This window comes from Triticum urartu, chromosome 1A, assembly GCF_056163025.1.
Source record: "Triticum urartu cultivar PI428250 chromosome 1A, HENAU_Tu73, whole genome shotgun sequence".
Taxonomy (NCBI): Eukaryota; Viridiplantae; Streptophyta; class Magnoliopsida; order Poales; family Poaceae; genus Triticum; species Triticum urartu.
In genome coordinates, this window is record NC_141873.1 from 227,865,951 (window position 1) to 227,885,692 (window position 19,742).

The window sequence follows — 19,742 nt, forward strand, 5'->3', positions numbered from 1 at the left end:
CCGAAGACGAATCTAGTGGTTCGGCAACACGGCTCTCGTAAGGGGTGAAGTCAGTATCCGGCTCTATCGCCACTGAGAGTGCGGCCTCCATGGAGGGGTCTATCCACCCGTATTCGGATGGCGCAATTTGCTCCAGATTGAAGGCTGGAGTAGTTGCAGGTGTGATCTCCCGAACACTGTCCAACGGCAGAGCTAAATCATGCTCGTCGTGATCGTGCGGCACACCTGACATGGGCTTGAATCCATCGAAGATCAAGTCTCCGCGGATGTCGGCGGTGTAGTTTAAGTTTCTGAACCTGACCTGATGGCCAGGGGCGTAGCTCTCGATCTGCTCCAGATGGCCAAGCGAGTTGGCCCGTAGTGCGAAGCCGCCGAATACGAAGATCTGTCCGGGGAGGAAAACCTCACCCTGGATCGCATCGTTACCGATGATTGAAGGAGCCATCCAGCCTTGCGGTGACGGCACAATGGAACTCTCAATGAAAGCACCAATGTCGGTGTCAAAACCGGCGGATCTCGGGTAGGGGGTCCCAAACTGTGCGTCTAAGGCGTATGGTAACAGGAGGCGGGGGACATGATGTTTACCCAGGTTCGGGCCCTCTTGATGGAGGTAATACCCTTCGTCCTGCTTGATTGATCTTGATGATATGAGTATTACAAGAGTTGATCTACCACGAGATCGTAGAGGCTAAACCCCAGATGCTAGCCTATGGTATGATTGTATGTTTTTCTACGGACTAAACCCTCAGGTTTATGTAGACACCGGAGGGGGCTAGGGTTACACATAGTCGGATACAAGGGAGGAGATCTGCATATCCGTATTGCCAAGCTTGCCTTCTACGCCAAGGAAAGTCCTATCCGGACACGGGACGAAGTCTTCAATCTTGTATCTTCATAGTCCAACAGTCCGGCCAAAGGATATAGTCCGGCTGTCCGGAGACCCCCTAATCCAGGACTCCCTCAGGGGGGCACCCCTTGGAGACACAACAATTGATCATTGATCTTTTAGCCATGTGCGGCGCCCCCCTCCACCATAATCCACCTCGGTCATATCGTAGTGGTGCTTAGGCGAAGCCCTGCGTCGGTAGCATCATCATCATCGTCATCACGCCATCGTGCTGACGGAACTCTCCCTTGAAGCTATGTTGGATCGGAGTTCGTGGGACGTCATCGAGCTGAACGTGTGCTGAACTCGGAGGTGCCGTGCGTTCGGTACTTGGATCGGTCGGATCGTGAAGACGTATGACTACATCAACCGCGTTGTGCTAACGCTTCCGCTTTTAGTCTACGAGGGTACGTGGACACACTCTCCCCTCTCGTTGCTATGCATCACCATGATCCTGCGTGCACGTAGGAATTTTTTTGAAATTGCTACGTTCCCCAACAGTGGTATCCGAGCCAGGTTTATGCATAGATGTTATATGCACGAGTAGAACACAAGTGAGTTGTGGGCGATACAAGTCATACTGCTTACCAGCATGTCATAATTTGGTTCGGCGGTATTGTTGGATGAAGCGGCCCGGACCGACATTACGCGTACGCTTACGCGAGACTGGTTCTACCGACATGCTTTGCACACAGGTGGCTGGCGGATGTCAGTTTCTCCAACTTTAGTTGAACCGAGTGTGGCTACGCTCGGTCCTTGTGAAGGTTAAAACAACACTAACTTGACGAACTATCGTTGTGGTTTTGATCCGTAGGTAAGAACGGTTCTTGCTCAGCCCGTAGCAGCCACGTAAAACTTGCAACAATCAAGTAGAGGACGTCTAACTTGTTTTTGCAGGGCATGTTGTGATGTGATATGGTCAAGACTGATGAAATATAAATTGTTATATGAGATGATCATGTTTTGTTAAAGTTATCGGCTACTGGCAGGAGCCTTATGGTTGTCTCTTTATTTGCATAAGATGCAAGTGCTATGTAATTGCTTTACTTTATCGCTATGCGATAGCAATAGTTGCAAAAGCAATAGCTGGTGAGACGACCATGTGACGACACATTGATAAAAGATCAAGATGATGGAGATCATAGTGTCATGCCGGTAACAATGGAGATCATGACAGTACTTTGGAGATGGAGATCAAAAGCACAAGATGATGATGGCCATATCATGTCACATATTATGATTGCATGTGATGTTTATCTTTTATACATCTTATTTTGCTTAGTTCAGCGGTAGCTTTATAAGATGATCCCTTACTAAATTTTAAGGTAAAAGTGTTCTCCCTGAGTATGCACCGCCGCCAAAGTTCGTCGTGCCGAGACACCACGTGATGATCGGGTGTGATAAGCTCAACGTTCATCTACAACGGGTGTAAGACAGTTTTACACACGCAGAATACTCGGGTTAAACTTGACGAGCCTAGCATATGCAGATATGGCCTCGAAACACTGAGACTGAAAGGTCGAGCGTGAATCATATAGTAGATATGATCAACATAGTGATGTTCACCATTGAAAACTACTCCATCTCACGTGATGATCAGACATGGTTTAGTTGATTTGGATCACGTGATCACTTAGATGATTAGAGGGATGTCTATCTAAGTGGGAGTTCTTAAGTAATATGATTAATTGAATTTTAATTTATCATGAACTTAGTCCTGGTAGTATTAGCATATCTATGTTGTACATCAATAGCTCGCGTTTAGCTCCCCGGTTTTATTTTTGATATGTTCCTAGAGAAAAATAAGTTGAAAGATGTTAGTAGCAAAGATGCGGACTAGCTCCGTGATCTGAGGATTATCCTCATTGCAGCATAGAAGTATTATGTCCTTGATGCACCGCTAGGTGACAGAACTATTGCAGGAGCAGATGCAGATTGAACGTTTTGACAAAAGCTCGGTATGATAACTACTTGATAGTTTAGTGCACCATGCTTTACGGCTTAGAACCGGGACTCCAAAAATGTTTTGAACGCCACGGAGCATATAAGATGTTCCAAGAGTTGAAATTGGTATTTTATACTCATGCCTGTGTCGAGAGGTATGAGACCTCTGACATTACTTTGCCTACAAGATGGAGGAGAATAGCTCAACCAGTAAGCATGTGCTCAGATTGTCTGAGTACTACAATCACTTGAATCAATTGGGAGTTAATCTTCCAAATAAGATAGTTATTGACAGAGTTCTCTAGTCACTATCACCAAGTTGCTAGAACTTCATGATGAACTATAATATGCAAGGGATAACGGAAACGATTCCCAAGCTCTTCGTGATGCTGAAATCAACGAAGGTAGAAATCAAGAAAAGCATCAAGTGTTGATGGTTAACAAGACCACTAGTTTAAAGAAAAGGGCAAAGGGAAGAAGGGGAACTTCAAGAAGAACAGCAAGCAAGTTTCTGCTCAAGTGAAGAAGCCCAAGTCTGGACCTAAGCCTGAGACTAAGTGCTTTTACTGCAAAGGGACTAGTCACTGGAAGCGGAACTGCCCCAAGTATTTGGCGGATAAGAAGGATGGCAAAGTGAACAAAGGTATATTAGATATACATGTTATTGATGTGTACTTTACTAGTGTTTATAGCAACCCCTCGGTATTTGATACTAGTTCAGTTGCTAAGAGTAGTAACTTGAAACGGGAGTTACAGAATGAACAGAGACCAGTTAAGGGTGAAGTAACGATGTGTGTTGGAAGTAGTTCCAATAATGATATGATCATCATCGTACACTCCCTATACTTTAGAGATTAGTGTTGAACCTAAATAAGTGTTATTTGGTGTTTGCGTTGAGCATGAATACAATTTGATCATGTTTATTGCAATATGGTTATTCATTTAAGTTAGAGAATAATTGTTATTCTGTTTACATGAATAAAACCTTCTATGGTTATACACCCAATGAAAATGGTTTGTTGAATCTCGATCGTAGTGATACACATATTCATAATATTGAAGCCAAAAGATGCAAAGTTAATAATGATAGTGCAACTTATTTGTGGCATTGCTGTTTAGGTCATATTGGTGTAAAGCGCATGAAGAAAATCCATGCTGATGGGCTTTTGGAATCACTTGATTATGAATCAGTTGATGCTTGCGAACCATGCTTCATGGGTAAAGATGACTAAGACTCTGTTCTCCAGAACAATGGAGTGAGCAACTGACTTATTGGATATAATAGATACTGATGTATGAGGTCCGATGAGTGTTGAGGCTCGCGGCGAGTATTGTTATTTTTTGACCTTCACAGATGATTTTAGCAGATATGGGTATATCTACTTGAAGAAACATAAGTCTGAAACATTTGAAAAGTTTAAAGAATTTCAGAGTGAAGTGGAAAATCATCGTAACAAGAAAATAAAGTTTCTACGATCTGATCGCAGAGGCGAATATTTGAATTACGAGTTTGTTCTTCAATTAAAACAATGTGGAATAGTTTCACAAACTCATGCCACCTGGAACACCACAGCGTAATGGTGTGTCTGAACGTCATAACCGTACTTTATTTGATATAGTGCAATTTATGATGTCTCTTACCAATTTACCACTATCGTTTTGGGGTTATGCATTTGAGACAGCTGCATTCACATTATAAAGGGCACCATGTAAATCCGTTGAGACGACACCGTATGAACTGTGGTTTAGCAAGAAACCTAAGCTGTCATTTCTTAAAGTTTGGGGTTGCGATGCTTATATGAAAAAGTTTCATCTTGATAAGCTCAAACCCAAGTCGGAGAAGTGGGTCTTCATAGGATACCCAAAAGTAACTGTTGGGTACACCTTCTATCACAGATCCAAAGGCAAGATATTTGTTGCTGAGAATGGATCCTTTCTAGAGAAGGAGTTTCTCTCGAAAGAAGTGAGTGGGAGGAAAGTAGAACTTGATGAGGTAACTATACCTGCTCCCTTATTGGAAAGTAGTTCATCACAGAAATCTGTTTCTATGACTCCTACACCAATTAGTGAGGAAGCCAATGATGATGATCATGTAACTTCAGATCAAGTTACTACCGAACCTCGTAGGTCAACCAGAGTGAGATCCGCACCAGAGTGGTACGGTAATCCTGTTCTGGAGGTCATGTTAATTGACCATGACGAACCTACGAACTATGAGGAAGCGATGATGAGCCCAGATTCCGCAAAATGGCTTGAGGCCATGAAATCTGAGATGGGATCCATGTATGAGAACAAAGTGTGGACTTTGGTTGACTTGCCCGATGATCGGCAAGCCATAGAAAATAAATGGATCTTCATGAGGAAGACGAACGCTGATAGTAGTGTTACTATCTACAAAGCTAGACTTGTCGAAAAAGGTTTTGACAAAGTTCAAGGTGTTGACTACGATGAGATTTTCTCACTCGTAGTGATGCTTAAGTCTGTCCGAATCATGTTGGCAAGTTGCCACATTTTATGAAATCTGGCAAATGGATGTCAAAACTACATTCCTTAATGGATTTCTTAAAGAAGAGTTGTATATGATGCAACTAGAAGGTTTTGTCGATCCTAAAGGTGCTAAAAAAATGTGCAAGCTCCAGCGATCCATCTATGGACTGGTGCAAGCATCTCAGAGTTGGAATATACGCTTTGATGAGTTGATCAAAGCATATAGTTTTATACAGACTTGTGGTGAAGCCTGTATTTACAAGAAAGTGAGTGGGGGCACTACATCATTTCTGATAAATATATGTGAATGACATATTGTTGATCGGAAATAATGTAGAATTTTCTGGAAAGCATAAAGGAGTATTTGAAAGGAGTTTTTCAAATAAAGACCTCGGTGAAGCTACTTACACATTGAGCATCAAGATCTATAGAGATAGATCAAGACTCTTGATAAGTTTTTTCGATGAGTACATACCTTGACAAGATTTCGAAGTAGTTCAAAATGGAACAGTCAAAGAAAGAGTTCTTACCTGTGTTACAAGGTGTGAAATTTAGTAAGACTCAAAGCCCGACCACGGCAGAAGATAGAAAGAGAATGAAAGTCATTCCCTATGCCTCAGCCATAGTTTCTATAAAGTATGCCATGCTGTGTACCAGATCTATTGTATACCCTACACTGAGTTTAGCAAGGGAGTACAATAGTGATCTAGGAGTAGATCATTGGACAGCTGTCAAAATTATCCTTAGTGGAATAAGGATATGTTTCCGATTATGGAGGTGACAAAAGATTCGTCGTAAAGGGTTACATCGATGCAAATTTCGACACTGATCCAGATGACTCTAAGTCTCAATCTGGATACATTTTGAAAGTGGGAGCAATTAGCTAGAGTAGCTTCGTGCAGAGCATTGTTGACATAGAAATTTGCAAAATACATACGGATCTAAATGTGGCAGGCCCGTAGACTAAACTTCTCTCACAAGCAAAACATGATCACACCTTAGTACTCTTTGGGTGTTAATCACATAGCGATGTGAACTAGATTATTGACACTAGTAAACCCTTTGGGTGTTGGTCACATGACAGTGTGAACTATGGGTGTTAATCACATAGTGATGTGAATTGTTAGTGTTAAATCACATGGCGATGTGAACTAGATTATTGACTCTAGTGCAAGTGGGAGACTGAAGGAAATATGCCATAGAGGCAATAATAAAGTTATTATTTATTTCCTTATTTCATGATAAATGTTTATTATTCATGCTAGAATTGTATTAACCGAAAACATAATACATGTGTGAATACATAGACAAACATAGTGTCACTAGTATGCCTCTACTTGACTAGCTCGTTAATCAAAGGTGGTTAAGTTTCCTAACCATAGACATGAGTTGTCATTTGATTAACGGGATCACATCATTAGGAGAATGATGTGATTGACTTGACCCATTCCGTTAGCTTAGCACTTGATCGTTTAGTATGTTGCTATTGCTTTCTTCATGACTTATACATGTTCCTATGACTATGAGATTATGCAACTCCCGTTTACCGGAGGAACACTTTGTGTGCTGCCAAACGTCACAACGTAACTGGGTGATTATAAAGGTGCTCTGTAGGTGTCTACGAAGGTACTTGTTGAGTTGGCGTATTTCGAGATTAGGATTTGTCACTCCGATCGTCAGAAAGGTATCTCTGTCCCACTCGGTAATAAACATCACTATAAGCCATGCAAGCATTGTAACTAATGAGTTAGTTGCGGGATGATGTATTACGGAACGAGTAAAGAGACTTGCCGGTAACGAGATTGAACTAGGTATTGAGATACCGACGATCGAATCTCGAGCAAGTAACATACCGATGACAAAGGGAACAACGTATGTTGTTATGCGGTCTGACTGATAAAGATCTTCATAGAATATGTAGGAGCCAATATGAGCATCCAGGTTACACTATTGGTTATTAACCGGAGACATGTCTCGGTCATGTCTACATAATTCTCGAACCCGTAGGGTCCGCACGCTTAACGTTCGGTGACGATTTGTATTATGAGTTTATGTGTTTTGATGTACCGAAGGTAGTTCGGAGTCCCGGATGAGATCGGGGACATGATGAGGAGTCTCAAAATGGTCGAGACGTAAAGATCGATATATTGGATGACTATATTCGGACATCGGAAAGGTTCCGAGTGATTCGGGTATTTTTCGGAGTACCGGAGAGTTACGGGAATTCGCCGGGGAGTATATGGGCCTTATTGGGCTTTAGGGGAAAGAGAGAGGAGAGGCTGCGCGCCCCCCAATGCTTAGTCTGAATTGGACTAGGGGCAGGGGCGGCGCCCCCCTCCTCCCTTCTCTTCTCTTTTCCCTTTCCTTCTCTCCTACTCCTACTACTTGGAAAGGCTCCTAGTTCTACTAGGAAAGGGGGAATCCTACTCCCTGCGGGAGTAGGACTTCCCTGGGGCGCGCCATAGAGAGGGCCGGCCCTCCCTCTCCTCCACTCCTTTATATATGGGGAGGGGGCACCCCTTGGAGACACAACAATTGATCATTGATCTTTTAGCCATGTGCGGTGCACCCCTGCACCATAATCCACCTCGGTCATATCATAGTGGTGCTTAGGCGAAGCCCTGCGTTAGTAGCATCATCATCACCATCATCACGTCGTCGTGCTGACAGAACTCTCCCTTGAAGCTCTGCTGGATTGGAGTTCGTGGGACGTCATCGAGCTGAACGTGTGCTGAACTCGGAGGTGCCGTGCGTTCGGTACTTGGATTGGTCGGATCGTGAAGACGTACAACTACATCAACCGCGTTGTGCTAACGCTTCCGCTTTCGGTCTTTGAGGGTACGTGGACACACTCTCCCCTCTCGTTGCTATGCATCCCCATGATCCTGCGTGCGCGTAGGATTTTTTTTGAAATTGCTACTTTCCCCAACAGTTGCACTCCTCCTCCTTGTCCATGAAGCTCCGGCAATACATATGCATGCACACGAGTGGAGTGTCAAGTAGTGTACCATCCTCGAAGGGGTCAAGTGGGCACGTGTAAAGGAGATGATTCACCTTTATGTATGTGAAGTATATGTCGCACGTCTCACTTGCCAAACGGGTTCTTGACATGGTGATGTTCGTAGGATGCTCCGCATCACCCCCCCCCTTGGGAAAGATCCGACCTCGGATCGAAAACCAAATCACCATGGGAAAGAGATGGCCTCGCCATGTAGATGTGGACGTTCACCAAGTACTCATCATCTAGTAGCTCGAAATGGGCACTCTCCAATGTCACACCGTCTCGTGATTCCTTCAAAAGGAGCAAGGACAACAAACACTTGGAAAAACAAATGTGGTTAGCATTAGTGCAAAACCAGGCATTCAAATGGTGATTCACCCAACAAGTGTCATCATCAAGCATATCATATGGTGTGACAAAGGATTGTGACATGGCATGTAAGCACATAAATTGAGCACAAGCAAAGATATCATGGAAACAAGCATGTAAATGTGAGGTAGTGATGCAAATATGTGTGTCAAGTGGACAAACATCTACCTCAAGGTCATAGCAAACATGCATAAAGCGCTCGACAAATGGTCGATGGTAGGCATAAGAATCATTCACAACACCAAAAAATGAAGTGTCTAAACACATGTGGTAAGACAATCCAAGCATAATGTGCATAGGGTGTAGTGAATATAGTGTGGCACTCAACACAATAGAAAGAGCAATTGTTCATCATGTGTGAGGCAATCAAGGCAAGTGTGTAGCAATCAATGGGATATGTCATATGTGAAGAGATGACATTGTTGCAACCAAGCATATCATAGGAGCAAGTAATCTGAGAATTGGATGCAACACACAAGACATATATATCATGAAGCATGGAAATGTGAGAATGGCAAGTTGAAGAAAGATCTCTAACATGTGTGCAATCAAGTGGTCCAAGATGGCTAATAATTCTCAAGGTGCAAGCAACACAAGTAGTATGATCCATAATATGCATGTTCGTGGTTTGAGGGTTCTTAAAAGAGAAGGATAATGTAACGCCCCAAGATCGATGCTCCAGATGCCTTCCTTTTTATTTTAGTTGTTGTCATGTGTTTTTTGTGTTTGTTGCATTATCATAATTGTTTTGCATATTTCATTCCTATATATGATTGCCATGATCATGTTGAGTGCTTTGTCATATCTTTTGCTTCTTGCATCATGTTCATCTTTCATTATATTGCATTATGCCATCCTTGTTTGTTTTGCCATGCCTATCTCTTGTCTTATTGCATTATGCTATTGCCATGATCATTTTGTGCATTGTCCTTTATATATGTTGTGTGTTGCTCTAAGTGATGTGTGTGCACCACCCCTTGCCATCTCTCTCTCAAACCATGGACATGCATCATCACCTCCTTCCTTCTTCTCTCTTTCATGTTTTTGCAAGTGACATTAATTCCCTCCTTCATTAATGTTCATTTATTTCTTGATAATCTTACTCCATGCCTTATACCTTTCTGTCAATTTTTAATCCATTTTGGACTTGCTTTGGTTGGATTCAAAAATGGTTCAAGTTTGAATTTAATTCAAACTTGAATTATTTTTCTGTCCTTAAAAATGCCCAAACCAGTTTATTGAAATCCTTCATAATTCTAGGAGTCTATAAATATTCTTACTTATTTCAGATTCATCCCCAATATCCCCGAACTTTTTGCTTTTGGCGGTTGTCTATTTATGGGCAAATTTAAAGGAAGGGGGAAAAGGGCCTCCCATGCAGCGCCCCTTGGGCCTCCTCCTCCCTGTTCGGCCCAGGCGCAGCCTCTCCTCTCCTCCCTGGTAACTTCCACGCTGGACACCAAGCGGGGCCCATCCACTAGCGACTCCCTCCTCTCCTTTTTCTTCCTCCTCTCGCCAGTTCCCCCCTCACAGTAAAACTGGAGGGTAGCGCACATGGCCACCGTGGCTTACCACGGCACCCACGTCCCTCCTATAAAGCCCAACGCCAACCCTAGGGTTTCCCTCTTCCCCCCTCAAGCCGCCGCCACCTCTCTCTTCTTCGATCGTCTCCTCCTTCGTTCCCAAGTGAGGAAGCAGAGAGAGATCAGAGAAGAACCGCCGGCGCCCATCGTCGTCCTCGCGTCCGACCTGCATCAGGATCCTCTCCGGCATGTCATCTTGCGCCCCATCACCCTCCTCGACCGATCCCGGGTGTTAGTTGGGTGGGAGCCTCCCCCACGCGACTCCTTGCCGCCGCCGTCTCCATGGCCGTGGCCGAGCCGAGTTGATGCTCGAGCCCGGCGTAGCAGCCGACGTCCCCGACCTTCTTCCTCCACGGCAAGTCCCACGACTTCGGCAACACCTTCCCGCACCTCTCCGAGCCCCGGATCGCCAAGTCCAACTTCTTCCCGGTCGTCATCTACGTCCTCTGCTTCATCTTATTCATGGAGCCGAACGCCGCCATGATCAGCGCCTCCTCGCGCCCCTGCCGTCGCGCTTCCGACCTCGTCGTCTTGTCCTACGGGATCCCGATGAGCAGCCTCCCCTCCTGGCTCTCCCTCGACGTCGTTTGCTTCCGTTCAGCCTCGATATGTTCATGTCAGAGACCTGTCGCTGTACCCTCGCCATACGCATGAAACAGAGCACCTCGCTCTCTGTCCATAGCTGCGTCCACGGACACCGCGCCATGCTCGCGCCCTTGCCAGTTTCCCACACACGCATTGCCTCCTCTGTAGCTCGCGCGCAAGCAGCAGGGCCTGCTCAGCTTCTTGCTCGCCGTACCTCACCACACCAAGTTGAGCTGCTGCTCATGCCTGAGCAGGGCCGGGCCGGCAAAACCCGGGCCCTGTGCGAAATTAAAAAGTGGGGCTCTAGCTCACTAGAAAAAATGAACTAATGAGCAATCATAATGTATGTGATATAATGTCTTACATAACAATTGGGTACATAAAAGATCATACCTATTCAACTTCCGATGCATAATATTTATTTGAACATCATTCTTTTAGTATTCTTTGAAGTGAAATCTTCCATGATATCCTCGTAATCAATCTTCTCCCCATGATGACTCAAATTTGTATTACTGCAACACAAGATATACAGAAGATGAATAAAATAAAATTAAAGTGATACAGCAGCAGTCAGCACATAACAATTGGAGATTATGCGTCAATGTTTGGCAATTAGATGAACCGACTAACTAACCTAGTCTCGTGTCATGTCCGGATAAATTGGTATATTGTGATCTTTTATCAATGAGGCAAGTACCCATCTCTAACAAAGTAATGATCTCTGCCAAAAGTTAACTAGGATTTAGGAATTAGGAGTAGTACTCCAGGAGCCAAAGTTAATCAGGAGGACAAGCTAGCGGCAGACGGCAGGAGTAGTTAAACACTTAAACTAGGGCCTGCATCATGCATGTATTGATGAATTTTTTAACTCATGCCTGTGTGGCTGTATCAAATCAAGACGAGAGCCCTGCAGGCCTCCACGATCGATCCTACACATGCTCACACATGACTAGCGCGTCAAGAGGAGCATGTTTTGTGGATGTACCTATTTTGGCGATGGGAAACCACGAGAGGAACATGTTCATCAGTTCAGACGAAGTCAATCGGAAATCAAAAGGCTCGTGCCTCGCCTGTCGTCGTCATGTCGCCCGCCGCTTCTCTGGATGCGACGGAATCAATTTTGATCTGGTCTGATTCGCCGTTTCATTGCCAATTTCTTCTGTATGCAATCGATCCCGTTTTGTTTCTGATCAAGCAGAGGCCTCACGCGGAGTTGCGCGAAAGCGCCAGGCGCCAGCGGCCTAATGCCATGAGCGTCCCAGCACCCAGGAGAAAATATACATAGGCCTAAATAAAAATTTGGGGGCCCCTAAAATTTATGGGCCCTATGTGAGCCGCACACTGTGCACAACTATGGGCTCGGCCCTGTGCCCGAGCACACACATGCCAACAACACCCGCAAAAGCCACGCATGCACGCGCGCATCTTGCAGTGTACTCCCCTCCTTTGTCAGCACCCCCGTCGCTGATCCCTAGCCTCCTCGCTCACGCTCCGCTTGCACGCGCTCACGCACTCAGCAGCCACCTCGTCGTGCCCGAGACGAGTTCAAGCTCATGCTCGAGCAAGCCCGTGCGCGCGACTCTGGCAGCTGCTCCGCTTGCACCCGCCGCACCTGCACCCAATCCCGCACCCATGCCGATGCTCTTCTGCTGTAGAAGCCGCCGCCTTCGCTCGTTGTCGTGGCTAGAGTTTTGCCGTCCGTCCCTGAAGCCATGGCTTGCTGTTGGGATCAGCTATTACTTATCGCGTCCCACCTGAGCTCAATCACCTCGCTAGCCTGGTGGTCATCGCCGCGCATGCTAATATGAGGGATCTGGGGTTCAAATCCTAGGCGCCCCTATTTTCCCTTTGGCTATCTATTCGTGTTTCTTCAGTTCAGATTAGTTCGAGAGGATGTGTCATATAGGGTCGAACCCATCCAATATCACACGTGCATCCTAGCTCAACTGGTTGACCCCAGTGTCAACCCATCAGGAGGTCCTGGGTTCAAACGCAATGTTCTCCTTTTTCTCCTACTAGATGGAAAGTGCGGCTTGCCGCACCCTGCACCCCTGCAGGGTGCAGTCGTATCCCCCCGCGGTCGTATTCAACCTGATAATAAAGCTATCAGATCAAATGTGTAAGAACAACATCATGATGTAACAATCCAATGGGCATTTTCATCAAAAATAAAACAACTCAAGTCAACCCTGTAAACAACTCAAGTACTCCTGGTCATCCCAGTCCTATGGCTGTAACCACCAGTACACATCACACCATCACCTCCATCAAAAAGTAGAACCATGGCTATCCAGAACAGTACTCTCTGAACCTCACCTTCTTGGCGCTAGGTCCCCCCTTCTTCTTTGCAGGGGCATCCGTGGTCCATGGTGTTCGGCAACCGCGACGACATACCCCCGAGTGGTTCTCTCACCTGCAATTGTGTCAACTTTAGGTTCAGGTCAAACAAACAGTCCAATTCCCTTTGAATTCAGTGTGTAGCTTCTCATTGAGTGGGTGATTGCCGAGCTCAACCGCAGAGTTGTTTTATTTGAAATAGTTAGCTTGGATCCACCCGAGAGAAACACACGTATGTAGAAGTGCAAAGCTAAGAAAATTCTTTTTGATAAACCACGACGTCAAGGAAAAGATGGGAGCAGCAACGGCTCGCTCCCCCGACCCCGACCCTGCGCCCCTCCACCAGCCCTCACCGGCGGCGGCCACCCCGGCCCCGCCGGCCACCCTCTCAGCGCCTCGCGTACTCCCTCGCCCACGGCCGCGGCCCCCTGCCTGTAGGATTCGAGTGGAGAATGGAGGTCAGAGGGAGGTCCAGATCAACCGCTCGCGCTGCTCCAAGGCTGCGTCGACGACCACTCCGGCTCCGCCGCCCGCCGCCCCCGCCTCCATTGTCGGCTCCGTCTCCACTGAGCCGCCGGAGCCTCGGGCATCCCCCAAAGTTGGGCTCCCCCAGCTCGATCCAGATCAGGCGGATCTGGATTCCGTCTCCCTGTCGCCTCCGACTGACCGGAGCCCTGCTCCTGCAGATGTGACGGAGGTTCTGCTTGGGGCCAAGAGTGGCTGCACAGCCGTTGTTGGTGAGAAGGAGGTGGAGTTGGCTCTGCTGTTGCATCCGGCGGCCACACATGGCGTCGTCCCCTGTGTGCAGATCCCGCCTTGCCCCGATGTTGCGGATGGGGCCGAAGTTGCTGCCTTGGTTACGCAGTCGTCGCCGGGTGAAGATGCTGAGTTCGTGCCGTGCACGCCGCTGACCGTCGCCGAAGGCCGCACTTCCGGCGCTGCAATGATGGGGGAGCTGGCGCCGCTGGCGACGAATGCTGTTGTGGATTGTGTGTCATCAGCTTCTTGCTTTTCCGTGCCGTCTTCTTGTGATACAGCGCAGGCCGTGGATGCTCAGCCTGGGGAAGGTCCTTGGATTTTCGTAGGACGAAAGGGTCGTCCCCGTGGCGATGTGCGTTGTGACCATGCTTCTCAATCTGCAAAGCTTGTGCAAGCTGCGGCCTTCAGACGGAGAACCTATGGTCGATGTTTCCGCTGCTTGGCTCCGGACCACAAGGCCGCCTTCTGCCGCGACCCGATTCGATGCCTCACATGTCTCCGCTCTGGGCACCGTGAGAGGGATTGTTGCCTTCGCCTCTCCTCCGTCAGAGCTCCTCGCCGCTGTGCGCGTGCCTTTCTAGCTCCGCCATGTCCGTCCTCTGATAGCCGCTCTTGGGCTTCCGTTGTTGCTCCTGTAGTGCATGCTGAAGTTCTCGAGTCTGTGAGGTTTTCTGAAGCTTCTAGTGGAGGTAGTTCTGATCATGAGGTTGTGGCAAAATCTTCTGAATCCTTGCTTGCCTCAAGTGGTTCTGATCCTCAGGTCATGATGGAGCTGGCGCTCCGTCCATTGCATAAGCTTGAGGACTCTTTGTACTTGTGGTTGGCACGTGCAATCAGCTTACTGGAGCGGGCGGAGGCATCAGTTGGTCTGCAGGGGTCGTTGCCGATGACGCAGGCGGTGCTGGTGGCAAACCACAGGGACCAAGGTACTGAGGACATTGGCAACACCATGCAGCCGCTGACCTTGGGGTTAGTTGCTCCGGTGGTGACCACTGAGATCAGCCTAGCTAGTTCTATCTCCGATGAAGTACAGGCTGTTGCAAAAGGCTGCGCTTTCGCGATTGATGAAGGTGACACTTTGCATGACTTAACCGAGCTGATCAAATGCCTCATTGCCATGCCTGCGATCACCCAGGGATTGATTCACCTTGTCAAAGCGGAGCAGACCAAACATGCCAACCAGGTGGTATGTGCCGCCGTGAGGGTCAACTCTGCAACATGTTAGTCGCCGCTTTGTTTCCTCTTCTACGGTATTTTTTATTTTGGGAGTAGTTCGCATGAGGTTTCGCGGGTTGGCTTGTTGCGAGGCGTCATCCGCGGTGTCGGGCGTTAGGTGTTTGAGTTCTAGTGTGGGCCTGGCCCTCGATGTATCGGTTTTCGCTCAGTTTTCCGGCAATTAACTGGGCAGCTATCTTCTTCTTAATTAATGAAAAAGGCAAAGCTTTTGCCTCTGTTTCAAAAAAAGCTAAGCAAGCTGCTTGATTGATTTTACTGGGATGGCAGCGTAGATGTTCGTACAAGAATGACCTGAACCTTGGTTCTGGCTGGCTACAGATTTAGTCAATCAAATCGACCCTCCCTCACGAACAACACGCTCGTACTGAGGTGGTGATAGCCCAAGGTGTGCTCGAAGCATGTCAAGAACCGCCCTGTGTGGGATCCTAAACACATGCTGGGTATCCTGCAAGGACCAAGAGCATAAAACATAAGGCTGCAAGGAATTGCATGAAGCAACTGTAATATAGTATGAGACAGCGAGCAGAGAAGCCATAGCTAAAAATAAGAAGCCTCAGGCATAAGCCATTATACTGATAATAAATAGACATAAAGAATGATAGAAATATATCCTTGGCTGGTCAGCAAACTGATCGCGATGTGTTGTTACCATGTAATTTATGGAGCTGGCAACCTAACACGGCAGTACCACTTGTGATAATCCATTAAATTAGGGAAAAATCCTAAATTACCGATTCTGGCTAAGAAGCTTGACGTCTGAAATCAGTAATTCAAGAGCGCAAGGACGTGAGATGGTGCTCGCACGTAGCCGAAGCAGAAAATGGACCCAACATCTTAGAAAAGTGCATAGGACCGAAAATGAGATAACAACTCTGAAGTAATTATAGTGCCTGCCCCATTATAAAGTCAGTTTACGACCATTGCTTAAAGTAACAGGAAATTAAAAAAGTCGTGCATAGGTGTGGATATCATCAACAGCCCAAGCAGGGCAACAAATATGTGTTATGTAAATAATCAGCCATATCCAAGGCTACCTTCGACAGCAGGTTATAACCAAAATAAGAGATACAAAGAAAGATCCTTTCTTTGGGCCTTACTAAGATTTGAGAACCTTTTCTACAGGTAAAAAACAATAAAAACACCATACAGAAAATCCAGTAAGCATAGGCCCCTCTCCACAAGGCAGATTGTAGTATATTGCCTGAATCTAAACATTATTATTTAGCTACCGCTATTATGTATACCCCCTAGATTAGATATGTATTTGTCTACACAGAGCATTTCCTTTGATTTTAAAAAACCGCTAAGCCACATACGGACTACACTAAAGCAGACCCCTCCCTCACTGCTATGCTTGCGCAACCTGAACTTGTTTACACCACTAAATAGATGGGGCAATCACCTTTAGGCAGATTGTGGATGCTTATTTAAGTGTGTGCCAACAAATTACAATTTCATATGTAGAAGTGGGTTAATTCAAGTTGGTAGCAAGCATTCGCATGGCCAATTAAAAAAGCATAGTTATGTCTAATAGAATCCTGCTTTCATCTCTGCCGTATGGATCCCACCTCTCTATAGATGAATTAGAGAATTCCCAAAAAAGTATTCATTTCATACTGAATCTATACAACCAAATAATGTAATCAGTTAGAAAGGAAAATCCATCTAAAGATTACAATTAACAGGAAAAGAAAAATTATATAAGATCTACCTAAACCAAAGGCTAAGAATTCCTATCGGAGAGCAGACTAATGATAACAGTGTCACATATGTGCTACCCATGCCAAAAAAGGTATGTGTTTCTACATTAGGATTGCATCCACCAATCATGCAAGCATCACATTGCATTTTTCACAGAGCAAATCAAGCATAAAAAAATCATGGCATAGAAATTAGAGCAAACTACAGCGGCGGCGAGGCTGGCACTAGAGCAGCAAGGCAAGGTTTCTACATTAGGATTGCATCCACCGATCATGCAAGCATCACATTGCATTTTCCACATAGAAAATCAAGCATAAAAAAACCATGGCATAGAAATTAGAGCAAACCTCAGCGCTGGCGAGGAAGCCAGGTAGGTGCTTCAACAAGTATTATGCCAGTACATGCACCGCATAAACCTATGAACAAACCTACCTGCAATCAAAGCTGCAGCAAATGCCATACAAATAAATCAGAGGAGCATGGTCTAAAAGGAGGCTAATGGAGCATCAATCATAAACTATTTGAAGCAAAACAATCAATAAATAACTTATTACCAGAAGCAATCTCATCCATATGGTTAATTAATCAGAAGTATCTGAAACTAACATTCAAATTAGGGATAGAATTCAGCGTATATATGCTCTAGTATTTGTTGGATCCTAAGTAGCCTAGGGCAATTTTATAGCTGAGAGATCTTTAAAGAACTAACACATCCATATAATTGAGAAAATAAAAATCAAATATCAACAACGCAAGTACATGGACTGAATACTTGCTCAGATTAATATATTCATTCAGACTTGTCACAGAATACCAGACATTGAACTTGGCGAGCACATCATATGTTAAGATTGGACAATATGACTAAACACAACAACGGAGCAAGTATCATTCAAGTAAACCAACACGACACACTTTAGTAATTGGGTTTAGGTGTGTGAACTGCGCGCACGCACAAAGAGAGTGAGCGAATGAGTGTGTGGGTGAGTCTCGGAGATATATATATATATATATATATATATATATATATATAGAGAGAGAGAGAGAGAGAGAGATGGGGATCGTACCGGATCCAAAGCAACAGGTAGCCAAGCTGCGATAAATCCATCAACGGCGGCTCAGTTCCCGCGCCAGGCCGGCCAGATCAGAGAGATCAATGCGAGGCATCTGAGAAGTAAAGGAGTAGAATATATTACTATGCAGCCTCTTTAAAGTTCAGAAGGAGAATCTCAAATAGAGTGACCATTGTAAACGATTTATGCACAAAAATCAATAATGCAGAGGAACATAATGTGTATCTTTGGTGCATTATACTCAAATGGAAATTAATTAATGCCAATGACCATTTTTGAATGCCCAAGAACATTCAGCTATAACACACTCGATTATGCATGTGCAAACCATGATAGTAACAACAGAAAAGAATCAACGAAAAGAGAACCCACGCACCAGTTCCAATATTTATCCTTGAAAAACACATGCCCCATCTTGTTTCCTCCTATAGTACAGAACCCTGACCCTGAAACATACAATAAAATTCAAATATAGTTCAGCCATTATTAGGTCAAAATGCATGCCTCTCCGAGAGAAATAAGTGCACACGACATCATTTGGTTGATCAGAAAGTTGGGGAGCACATTAGGATCACTGAGATAGAAATGAAATTCAAAGGATTTGAAGCTAGTATTTGTCATCGTTCAGTATTGGTAGAGAGGAATCCGCATGTCATATAATATTTCTATCTTTAAAAATAACAACTAATCAGTGAACCTCATTCCACACCAACTAAGCACAGATCAATGTATGAATTGCACACAAAAATTGGGAGATGGTAGGAGAGATGAAATGGCTCACCAGTTCACTCCTAGATCCAAGCACCACTAAATTATTTGTGTTGTGCAGGACTACATCAGTTGCATTGGTAGCCTGGAAAAAAAATCCAGATATGCATATCAATCAAAGTTGGCATTGTTACACTTGCGGTCATTCATCTCTATTCATTGCAAGCAGCAGGCAACAACGAACACTGTAAGCACTTAACAAAGCAGGCACATAGAAATGTAGAAAAATGGGATACATGTAGGCCATACATCACACGATGCATGGATCCTCTAAGGCTGCAAGGCAGATCTTCCATCAATTCCAGGGAAGAGTGTTCACCACGAGAGGGAGGCTTGTATATGAGTCCCATCTTCTTCTTCCCGCGGCCCTGGAGGACTGCAACTCTGCCCTTGCGATCTAGCCCCCCTGCAAATGAACAAACAGACATATCTAATCGAATCTCGAGTAGATGAACATGTAAATGGGGGAAGTGGAGAGGGCGCTCACCGCTCTCTTCGTGCGGCGGACCAGAGGCGACTCACCTCGGGTCATTTCTGAAGGAAATATGCCCTAGAGGCAATAATAAAGTTATTATTTATTTCCTTATTTCATGATGAATGTTTATTATTCATGCTAAAATTGTATTAACCGGAAACATAATACATGTGTGAAACATAATACATGTGTGAATACATAGACAACCAGAGTGTCACTAGTATGCCTCTACTTGACTAGCTCGTTAATCAAAGATGGTTATGTTTCCTAACCATGAACAAAGTGTTGTTATTTGATTAACGAGGTCACATCATTAGTTGAATGATCTGATTGACATGACCCATTCCATTAGCTTAGCACCCGATCGTTTAGTATGATGCTATTGCTTTCTTCATGACTTATACATGTTCCTATGACTATGAGATTATGCAACTCCCGTTTGTCGGAGGAACACTTTGGGTGCTACCAAATGTCACAACGTAACTGGGTGATCATAAAGGAGCATTACAGGTGTCTCCAAAGGGAGATGTTGGGT

At 45.3% G+C, this 19,742-nt stretch overlaps 1 protein-coding gene and 1 long non-coding RNA gene across 2 annotated transcripts; one reads left to right on the forward strand and one right to left on the reverse strand.

The window, feature by feature from the left end:
* Nucleotides 1-10,241: 10,241 nt before the first annotated feature.
* LOC147990661 (uncharacterized) lies at nt 10,242-15,316 on the forward strand. Its single transcript, XM_087538340.1, has 3 exons — nt 10,242-10,499; nt 10,598-10,855; nt 13,398-15,316. The coding sequence occupies exons 1-3, from the start codon at nt 10,242-10,244 to the stop codon at nt 15,177-15,179; spliced, it is 2,298 nt and encodes a 765-aa protein (XP_087394466.1). The 3' UTR covers nt 15,180-15,316.
* Nucleotides 15,317-18,336: 3,020 nt separating this feature from the next.
* LOC147990662 (uncharacterized) lies at nt 18,337-19,132 on the reverse strand. Its single transcript, XR_015609270.1, has 3 exons — nt 18,969-19,132; nt 18,746-18,817; nt 18,337-18,410 (listed from the first exon to the last, which is right to left on the reverse strand). It is a non-coding gene; the product is annotated as an uncharacterized LOC147990662 (long non-coding RNA).
* Between the last annotated feature and the right edge of the window lie 610 nt (nt 19,133-19,742).